We start from the raw sequence: 11,374 nt of genomic DNA, 5'->3' as shown, positions 1-11,374 counted from the left end.
GAAACTAAACACCAGGTCAGCACATGGTAAATTTTCTTACTTGGCTTTGCTCTGATTCGATTCTGAATTAGTTTAACTTGTGCTTGTACAGGTGGAGCAGAGCCCCTGGAACACACTACTGGCTGTGCCTTTCCAAGAGCCTTCCCTTAACAGACTGTAAGAAACCTTTTCCTATTGCACGAGCTGCTGATTTGTTCTTGAAACTCCCTGCAATGAAATGAAGGACCCAAAAGCATTTAATTGTTGAACACATAAAAGGAAGTATATTTAAAATAAAAAAAATTGGTCAGACTGTAGAGTCAATTACCATTTTTAAAGGAATTTACAGGGCTGTTGTAGATGAGTCTTTTGGAATAGTCAGTTTATCGCAATGCCTAAACTGGTTTCTTCATTGCACAGTATTTTCTTTCAAAATGTGTGCATTTTTAAACAATTACATACATATTAAAAATCAGCATTTCTTTGCTTAAACTTAATTAAAACGTTAATACTCTCGGACAACACGGATCTGAAATGGTGAAACCAGTAATTGCCCCCTCCCACCTTACAACAAATTAAATTGAGACAAAATTACAAACACATTTCACTACATGATTATTATTAATAAAAATCAGTTTTGTTTTTTTTTTTCTTTTTTTTTATAAAGTTGCCCAAAATGCAAGGGATGTGCATAGGTTTACAACTTAGTCAGAATAATATTTTACTTTATTCCCTTGGGTACGTGTTCCCATGAACGGAATGTACTTTGCTGTAGATTACAGGTTTTATCAACACAGATACACCAACGGCATGAACGCTTGCGACTGTCCACATGCATTAAGAGTCAAGACCCAATTTCAAATTTCTAAAAGTTTTACAGAGTTCTTCAAAGAGACAGTATCACATTATCTGGATGTTACACAAAAGTACTTAAAAATGCTATCCTAGAAAAAAAAAAAGCACAAAAAAAGGCCTTTAAAATTTATGAATTTGTTTCGTAACCACTAGACTAATTACTTCAAATAAATAAAGGAAAGCAAAGTATTCCAATCCATAAAATCAGACTCTAAAAAGAATGTAGTGTTCCACCCCCAAGTTAAGGTAACAGAATCATATTATTATTACTATTAAAATAGATTATAGAAAGCAGCATCTATTTTGTGCAGTTTTTAGGGGCCCTTGAAATAAAAAGCTATGATTTCCAAAAATATAACATTCCAAAGGACTGAATAATACATATATTTAAAGATACATTTTATTAAAGTTTAGGAGAAATGATTAAAAAAAAGATACTGTCTCTTTAAATTAGTGTTTGATTTTTTTTCCCCTCCTCCTATCTATTCGGACATGACAATAATTATATTTTAGGTCACACTACATCTAGGTAGTCTCTAGGGTCCAAGACCTGCTGACACAAGGTCAATAACAAAGAGGTTTTCCATGTATGAGGTGGTTCCCAGTAGTGACAGATTTTTTCGTTTCAATTCTCTCATGACTGGTCTAGTAGACCCAGGAGACTGGGACCCACTGTGAGGCTGTACACACAAGCTCAATGGCTTCCTCCAGGTGCCTGATAGTTTCATCAATTTCATTGTTGATAATTGTTAGGTCAAAGTAGTGTGCATATGTTCTCTGTAAGATTTCAGACTCCTTCTGCAGGCGCTGAAGAGATTCATCCTGTTCGGGGTCAGAAAAGAAAATGAGAGAGAGAAGTTGGATCCTTTTGTATGTTTCTAAACCAGCTTTCTAACTGCTACAGAGAAGGAAACGAGCAAAAAAGCCTTAGGGAGGCCTAGGTGGTTTAGATCCCCCACCTCAATCTATGGAAATTGCATGGGAGAAATGGCACAATTTCTCTCTTGAAGCTGACATTCAAACAGCACTCAGATATTAATATTAAGACAAAACACAAGTCTAGTGTTAACAAAGCAAGGTAGAGGATGGAAGCTTAGAAAAGCAGCACAGATACGAGCAACAGAGACCATATATGAATAAAATGTATGAAGTGCAGAAGTATGAGCACAAATTTGGCCTATGTCCAGGTAAGAACATGAGAAACAGGATGGGTATATTGTCAGGTATCAGCTGTTCCAGATTTTGGTAATGTTTTCTGTTCAACATCAGTCTTCTGGGCCTACTTCCTTTAATAATCATTTTCTGATAAGGAAGTTTTCACTCCATATTACTTTATGGTTCCTATTTCAGAGCATGCCACTCCCAGCATCTTCATGTGAGAACATGAAGACAAACCACACAGCCCATGCTCAAGAAGGGCCAGTGACAGGAGACTGGTGCTTTCCATGGCTTGGTGTCTTTACAGAAACAAGTGCATCCTACTTTGTGGGTGCGCTATTAGACTGTGCATCCAGCAACGCTACAGTGATGGGCTTTGTTAGTGAGGTCTGCCTTCCTGAGAGAGAAGGATTCCAAACACCTTCCTTCTAATGCTCTGCAGCAATTATAAGTTTCAATTTTCTTCCTTTGAATTCCCTTAGAAATTAAAAAAAAAAAAAAGAAAAGAAAAGAAAAGAAAGGAAAAGTAAAGAAAAATAATTTGCTGCTTTCATGAACCTTGAAATAACCACAGGAAAGTGATCAAGTCCTTTCTGCCCCACAGGTTTGGGGTGGATATGGGAAAAAATTATATATGAATAGTATAAATTACTGCTGCTATGAATTCTCTGTTGGGTCATCCTACTTGCTCAGTCAATTGGGATACACATCATTATAACAGAGTTTTAGGCTGCAGGAAGCACAGGCACAGTGCCTATAGCTGTTTTGACAAGAAATTATTCTGGGAACAGACTTTTATCCATCTAATAAGAAATTCCCCTGTTCCCTTTTTTTTTCTGTTTTAGCTTCCAAGTATCTGTAATTACAGTGACAAGTAGCTGTGGAACACTGGCTTTCAGGTCCTCTGAAGGGAAGAACCTGCACTGAGACAGTTCTCCTTTCCTATAGCAGTGAAACCAGCCACTTCTGGAGGAGAAGTTCTGCACTAAAGTTACAGTTCTGCTTCTTTCCAGAAGCTGCAGCCTCAAATGAGGGGAGGGGGGATATGTCTCCTTCACACTACAAATTTAATTCCGAGTTAGACAAATATTCCTCACAAGCACTCTGTACAAGGGATGTGATGCATGGAGCTTCCGTAGAAAATACCAGTGCATGGAAATACGATTTCTTCTATTAAGAAATTGGACAACATGGATCAATACTAATATTAAATATTTTTGTGGAATGTTTCATATGGCTCAGTGTCATTAAGCCAAAAACCTAGTTAGGTACACTGCCAATTTCTCATGGATTCCGAAAGAGAAATCAATTTGTATCAGCAGAGGATCTAAACTTTTCTGCTTAAATTAACCTACAAAGAAAAAAAAAATCATACTTGTCAAGCAGAATATTTTCAGTGCTTTAAATATATCTAGCTAAGACTTATTTTATATTTAAAGCCAGTCTTTACAAAATCATATTGCACCTTTAAAAGAGTTTTAATCTCATGGCACAAGGCTAACAGCACCTGAAAACCCCCCATGAAGCCTTAGAACTTAAGTCCTATGTAGTTATTTAACCACTATTCATATTTCCCATCAGTGTCATCTTTACCTACAAATATGAGAACAAACTTTTCTCAGTAAAGCATCTATCTTACTGTGACTGACAATAAAAATCTGAAAAATTTGCATTTAAAACCCCCCCCAACTGCAAGATAAGGAAGAATGAATACTAATTTTTACCTTGTACATATGGATGTCACAAAACTAAGTGTTTCAAAAATTAACTGAATTTTAATATTTTTGTCTCTTAGATTCTCCTAGATCTAACTTTACTGTATTTTGGAGTATCTAAATTTCCTAGTCTGTTGGAAATGTAAAATGTTACTTCTTTCATAAACTTTCAAGGGCAGTAACAAGTTTGAGAAGGGCCACTGCAGCAGTTTTTGAATAGGTTCAAATTTTCTAAAGTTTTGCAAAATGAGATTAAAGTTCTTGATTTTTGTTTTTATTCTGTGACCAAATTTCATCTGTATTTGTGGTTTGTGAGTATCTATCTGTACATTCAAAACTGCATCAGACTGCTGTTTCCTCTGTGTCTGTAAGTCTTAAATGCCAAAATTCATCTTTGAAGTTAACACTTCCTCAAAATTTTTGCTGTAGTAAGATCCTCTCAATTTCTCTAAAATTTCTGAATTAAATTTTGAATAGTGAACACCTCAGATTATTCTCCAAGAAGAATATTCTCCATCAGTTGTGCTCTCAATAGGGTCAAGAAAGAAGATATTTATTGAAATATTCAGATAGCTGCAGACAGACAAACGAGTGGCCACAACTTCATTAATTCCACATTTGGGAGCAGAACATCTCTGTCTTTTCTTCTTTCCTCAGCTCTCACGTAACAGGCCTTTTATGTGTGTTTAGTTGCACTGTGTCCATTACTGGAACAGACTTTTCTTCCCTATCACTAGAATTCAGTTCACTTTCCTAATCTTCTTCTCCACCATAGCTGGGACAGAAAGGAGTGAAACATGGCTTTTATCCATGAAATCTCTCCCATGTACATAATGGCCACAGGTAGTACCTTTAGTATCTGAAGGCTGGGTTTGTTAGTTTTTTGGGGGTTTTTTGCCTTAAAGTTCATAGGACAATAGCTGTGACTTGTGACAGCCACAGCACAGCCTACAACAAATCACTAATATTCCCTTCTAGGGCTGTGAATAATGTATAAACATACCATTAGGCCTTTGTCAATTTTTCTCCAACAGAAAGAAATTTTCCTCAATTTAAACAGCTGGTGGACTGCACACTTCTTGAGAAAAAGATACTTTTATTCTTTAGCTGTAGGAAGGGAGGATGCATAGCTAAAATTCAGAAGAATTTGGCTCAATAAAGATTTAGATCAAAAAAGTGGAGCCTGTCAACTCCTCTTTGCTGCTGCCTGGGTAATGTGAGGTAGAAAACAGCTGGAGGAAAGAGGAACTACTCCCCTGTTTCCTGATAACCTCTCTTCTCTCTCTGTTTTAGCATAGAAATAATCTGATTTACATTTCCTTTGTGATTGGACAGGTGGGTACACTCTGGGAGATTTCCTATATGATTTTTATTGGTTTTGTGCTTTGCAGAATTGCTCATAGTGCACTGCTATATTCAGTTGGAAAGCATAATACTTTGTCTCCTACCTCTTGCTGTGTGGTCCTTGATTACTGAGATATTTTTTGTGGTCTATGACAGGCTAAAGTGTCTCAAGAGAGATACTTCTAAGATCAGGCCTCTACACCGATTTTACCACAAAGTTCAGATGTACAGCTGTAAAAGTAGAAATTTTACTCTCTAGTTTCTCTTTCACTAGCAGATAATTTTACTGCAGGTATCTGAAGTCATCATTACATTAATTTTTTATTCCAATGGCAAAAGTAACGTTGAATAGGAACAAGCATATCTACATTCTAAAACTACTGAAATAACCACGACTACCTTGTCAGCCCCTAGCTGGTACTTACAGGCAATTTTCTGCACCATTTTGGCAGCTATGTACGATTAGTACGAGTGCAGGAAAATGAGAAGAAAAGCAAAGATGAAATTTAAGAAAACATAAGGGGGGAAAAAGGACAGTCATTTACAGAAGTGTTCTCAAAAAGCATAAGTAAAACAAAGCAGGATAAGAGGATAAACAGAAAGGGATACTTATTATGCAAATGAACCTCTTCAAAAAGGAAGCATGAATGGGAAATATGGAACACACTCTCCACCTTTGTTTGCTGCCTTGCAGGCTGCTCACACACAGACACAGTTTGAGTATCTCCTTCATGCAGCCCAGTAAACCTGGGAAAACAGGATCCTGTATTTGGGTAAGGTCTGTTGCTATTATGATTTCCTGCCCACCCTTTCCTTAAGTTTAATTGATCCATAAATTATCATGCTTTATAAGCATGGCCTCAGTTCAGCAATTCATGTGCCTGAGTGAAACCCTGTTTGCAGAGACTTCAGTCACAAAAGCTTAAAATAAAGACAGTCTTACAGCATGAATGCAAATATTTAGAACATAATACTGATATTTCTTTGTCATGAACAAGTAGTTCCCCACCACTACTATAAAAGGTACATTTCTGTCCTCTTCCCAGTGTACCATGGAAAACATTTTCTGCCTCATATGAGCTGCCCCAAATATCTCTATATTATATCCTACAGCTGGAAGATTAAAAGTTAAGTACCACTGGCAGATAAGTGAGGACAAGGAATACTATTTGGGAGCTGAGACACAGGTATGGAGGCAACAAACCCAGGCAATTAGATAATTATGCAGGGTACCTGGCTGCCTGAGCACTGGTACAAGCACAATGCTTGCCTGATGCATCCTAAGAGCAGTTCTCTTTTTTTACTGCTGCCATGCCATTTGCTTGCACAAAAGCAAAGTCAGTGCAAAATATAAAATTTTAGTATTTTCTCAAGATCATACAAATTTACCAACACCAGTGGTTAGACAAACTGTCACTTCACTAACACTGCAAATTGTGATGTTCTGAGAGATCTTAATCTGTACACTCATGATGTACACCAGTTAGAGTATGGGTCCATAAACCACAGTAAAATGACATAACTTACTGCTGTAAAAGTTAAAAGATCCTTCTTCCCCCTCTCCCCACCTCTCTTCCTGGCTATATGCTTTCCCTGCTTGTTCTGGCAATTGTGTTTGCCAGAGTCTTCACGAGACGCTTCAAAACTAACAAAAATCCAATTTAGAGCTAAAGTAGCTCACTAAAGGATCTGGTAAGTGCCATGGCCAGTGCAGACTGGCACTATGTGTCCCAGAAACAAGTCAGAGAGAATCAGTCCCTTCAGCAACAATGAACTAGTAGAATGCCCCAACTGCCAGTAAAATTGCAGTCGAGGCCAATGTTTTTCACTCTCCACTAGCTATTTTGATAATCATTCAGGGCACTCACATTTAAATATGTTTGCCTTGTTCCTTATTTTCCTGCAACCCTCTGCAGTAATGTTACAGTTTCATACTAATGATATTGTAACTACATTTCTATAGAAACTGGGCTTCTGAGTTTATTTTTGCGTGACCAAGGAGCCATGTAGGACATTTGGAACAGATTCATGGTCAAATGCAATTGATTAAATATTAAATACCTTAATATCATGGTTTAAAAAAGGCTGAGCAGATAAAGTGTTTGTATAAATATTGTTTTCCCTGTTTTACTGTTGTGAGCTCTAAATCCAGAATTGCTTGATAACATCTTTGAAATCAGTAGTAATCTGCAGAGTGGATACTCCAGAAAAACAATGTACGAAATTCAGGATGTGGACCTCCATGAATACTTGACATTGTTCTAGAAGCAATTAACCCTTTAGTCAAAGCTTCCAATTCATAGAGAACAGTCTCTGAACTTAATAAGCCTATTTCTCATACATATGTTTGCCGTATAGAAAAAATACTAAAGATAAAGGTGGGATGACAGCACAGTCATGCATATCCATTTCTTCAGTTCAGGCCAGCTGTGATTTAGTGCTAGCATTGCAAGTCAGAATTGAGTAATTTGTGCTAATAACTTGTTAAGGATTTGAAATGGATCTCTGAGCTAGGGAATGAAATAAAAGAATATTTATTTTTAGAATACAACATATGGATCCTTTAACTTGAAGTTTGAATGTTGAATTACAAAAATCTGTTACTAAATAATAAATATATCTCAATGAACTTAATAATGCTGCCATGCAACTGTCTTTCTGCCTCTCAACAAGGAAACAATTAATGAGGCTTATCTGCATATTTGAATCTCATCCTTAATTCTGTCCCTGATAAGACATTAGACTGCAACGTGCCATACCTCATTAATGCCTGGGGTAATCGTAGGTGCAGCAATAAAAACAACAAAAGGAGCAAACTCTGCAGTTCTCAGGACCTTCAATGCCTAGGTGAAAAAAAAATCAGATAGATACTTTAGGAGAATCCTCCAACAATCAATGTGAAACAAGTTTAGCTGCACAAGCAAAACATATAAAATCTTGATTTACCAACACTGGTATTTGTTTTTAACTGAAGAAGAATCACGACTGTAGTAACACAGACACTTAGCTTATTGTATTATTTTACATTTTTGGTGGTTGAAGTGTATATTTACCCTTAAGTGAGTTTTCAAGACAATAAAAGCTTTAGCATTTTCAGAGAGGTTCCTTCCATACAGTCTCAAAGAGTAAGAATTCCGTTTGCATTTAAACTGAATGACTAACAAGTTAAAAAATTCAGACATGCCATAACTGGGGAAAAGAGCCAACTGTATTTTAGAATAAATACTGATTACAATATAATTTTTTCTACCATTTTTTCCCCTGGGTTTTTGTACCAACACTTCCTTATTATTATTTTCTGAAACAAATGAAAATGTGATGTGAGTGGTTTGAAGTTTTTAAAAAGTGAGCATAGCACTATGCTGTAAATGCAGCACCAATCCCCTGAACCAAATCTATGCAAAAGAAGAGTTATCATGAAAAGTTGTCTTAGCCATAATTTACTGAGTGACACTCAGAGCTGCCATACATAAAACTTGGGTACAGATCCAAGCTAGACTGAAGTGCAGGAAAGGAAACAAACATACGTCAGCTGAACTCAAATGGATGGACAAGATAAAGTCAGGCTAAAGGCTAGTCTTTTTTGCTCCTTCTACTTTCTGTATTTTCCAAAGTTTGTTTTCTTTTTAAAACAAGCAAACAGAGCCCACAATTCATCCTCTTCCCAAGCTAAAGAGGTTTTCCTCTCTGCTGCTTGAAACTGACCTATGTATATGATCTATGCCAACCTCCTCAAAACAAAGAGATAAATCCCATATATGAAAGTCAACAAAACTCACATAACTAAGAGTACCTATGAGAAAAAAAGGCAAGTGGTGTAAGATAACTAGGAATAAGTCCACAGACAGGCTGGTCTTAATAAGCTAAGATGGATGCATGAGGAAGCTAGTTAAGAAAGAGGCTTCCTATACACACATAGAAGAAGTGTACCAAAGGTGGCTGTTACCAAATGTAACTATATGCTGAGAAAGATTAAAATGGCTTCTGAGAATTGTGATGCTTATGAATAATGCAAGTTGAAAAGGTTTATCAAGAAAGTTTGCTTTTATCAGCTGCTCCATTTCAAGTAAGTATAAACGCTGCTCTCCCGGAGAACTGTTAAACATGGGATTTTATTTTTCAGAACAGCACCATACCAGTGTACTATGTGAACAGTCCTAAATAATTTAGTCAGGTATCTTATTTCTCTTATGAAATTATTAAAGAATTTGAACTTCTTGAATCCATTCACAAAAAAGAAAGAAGGCAGCAAATTTAAATAGATAACACTGGTAACAATTTTAATTTGCCTTTCCTCCCATTTCCTTCAATATCCTAGATTAATATAAACATCATGTTTGTCCATATTCATGTTGTTCCACCTAACAAAAAATATAAACACATCTCATAGTCATGACTACATGGATGTAACAAAGGAAATGTATCAGCATTTTCCACTGAAGATTTTATATAATGAATGAACAATCTGTTAGTGTTTCTTGAGAGCCTGATTTTCCTTCCTGCCTTCTTCTGAAAAGTCTAATACCACAACACAGAAAGGAGTTTATAAGGTACCAACACTGATCTGGTCACTGTGCAAACAGGATCAATATCAGTGATTGAACAGAAATGTTTCTGACCATGCCCAATAGTGATATGGAGCCAAGAGTCACTCAGGAACAAGATTACCATCTATAACAGCATCAAAGAGAAATCTTTGAAATATCAAAACACTACTCCTAGTAGGCAATGTCAGTAACTTGTTTTGACACGTTTCACTGGACATGAGGATAATAAAGTAAAAAGTTACATGGTAAGTAGATTTTCAAGCTACAGTGGTTGCACACCAAGTTGAAGTATTAACTTACTTCTACTGTATGTTCTTCTAACAAGATGGTTACCAGAATTTTACTTCACAAATTGATACCCTGGTGGTCCAGGGATTTTTGTTTCATATTACTGTATATATTATTTACTTTGCAATCAATAAAAATAAATGTATCTCAATAAAATAAGGTTGATTTGTGATGAGTCCCATTTTCATATACTTCTCATCAGTTACCTGAGGTTCTACATCAAGTATTGCAATTAGTCCCTGCTCATGGATCTTTCGTATTGTTTCCAGTTTTGTCCCATACATTGCATCCTCATGGCTGCCATATTCCAAATATTCATTGTTGGATATATCCTGCATCATTTGGTCATGTGATACAAAGTAGTAATTTTTCCCGTTTTCTTCATCTTTCTTTGGAGGTCGGGTTGTATCTGAAAATACAAATATTTTTAGTACAAAAGCAATATTAAGCTCATATATGGCATTTTGTTTTGTTTATCAATATTTATTTGCTGAATGATGACCTGTCAAATCACATATAGAACCATGAAGCATGAGCTTGAGGTAGGCAGAATGACAGGGGCTGGGAAAAGAGGGAGAATAAGGGATGTGGAAAAGGTAAAAATGAAAAGGTAACAGAGGAAGAACAGAAGGTCACAAATAACCTTTGCCTGGTCAAGACTATAAGAGCCTATCAGCTACTTTCAACAGCAAAAAAGGCCAAAACCCACAGTTTTTACAGTTTCTAATCAATTCAATTAACATCTCCATTTTACCCCAGGGGCCAGTACTGGGACCAAGCCTGTTCAACATCTTCATTAAAGATCTGGATGACAGGGCAGAGTGCACCCCCAGTAAAGAGGCCGATGATACAATATTGGGAGGAGTAACTGATAACACCAGGGAGTCGTTCTGCCATCCAGAGGGACCTTGACAGGCTGGAGAAACAGGCTGACAGGAACCTCATGAAATTCAACAAGGGGAAGTGCCAAGTCCTGCACCCGGCAGGAACAACCCCATGCATTGGTACATGCTGAGGGCTGACCAGTCGGAAAGCAGTTATCCAGAAAAGGCCCTAAGGGGGGTCCTGGTAGACAGTTGAACATGAGCTAGCAATGTGCCCCTGTGGCAAAGAAGGACTAAAGGTATCCTGGACTGCATTAGGCAAAGTATTAGCAGCAGGTGGAAGAAGGCAATTCTTTCCCTCCACTCAGCACTGGTGAGGCCACACCTGGAGTGCTGTATTCAGATCTGGGCTCCTTGGTACAAGAGGCACACGGACATACTGGAGAGAATCCAGTGAAGGGGCGCTAAGGAACTGGAGAATCTCTCCTGTGTGGAAAGGCTGAGAGAACTGGAACTGTTCAGCCTGGAGAAGACAAGGCTCAGGAAGGTTATCATCAATGAGTACAAATATCTAAAGTGAAAGTGTAAAGAAGATGGAGGCAGTCTCTTTTCAGTGGTGCTCAATGACAGGACAAGAAGGCACACACTAAAATATGGGAGCTTC

The 11,374-nt window shown here is 37.2% G+C and overlaps 1 protein-coding gene across 1 annotated transcript in view; it reads right to left on the bottom strand.

The window, feature by feature from the left end:
- Positions 1-240: 240 nt before the first annotated feature.
- The window catches only part of LOC104402893 (peripheral plasma membrane protein CASK), a gene marked incomplete at its 5' end in the record, with an annotated part of 45,539 nt that continues 34,405 nt past the window's right edge, over positions 241-11,374 (bottom strand). The window contains 3 exons of the mRNA XM_010010887.1: positions 241-1,656; positions 7,811-7,894; positions 10,093-10,295. Coding sequence (XP_010009189.1) covers positions 1,480-1,656; positions 7,811-7,894; positions 10,093-10,295 — 464 coding nt within the window. The remainder of the gene's footprint in view (positions 1,657-7,810; positions 7,895-10,092; positions 10,296-11,374) is intronic.

Source organism: Nestor notabilis, unplaced genomic scaffold, assembly GCF_000696875.1.
Source record: "Nestor notabilis isolate BGI_N333 unplaced genomic scaffold, ASM69687v1 scaffold8700, whole genome shotgun sequence".
Lineage (NCBI taxonomy): Eukaryota > Metazoa > Chordata > Aves > Psittaciformes > Psittacidae > Nestor > Nestor notabilis.
The sequence above is the reverse complement of the archived record's forward strand: the minus strand, read 5'-3'. Positions and strand labels throughout refer to the sequence as shown.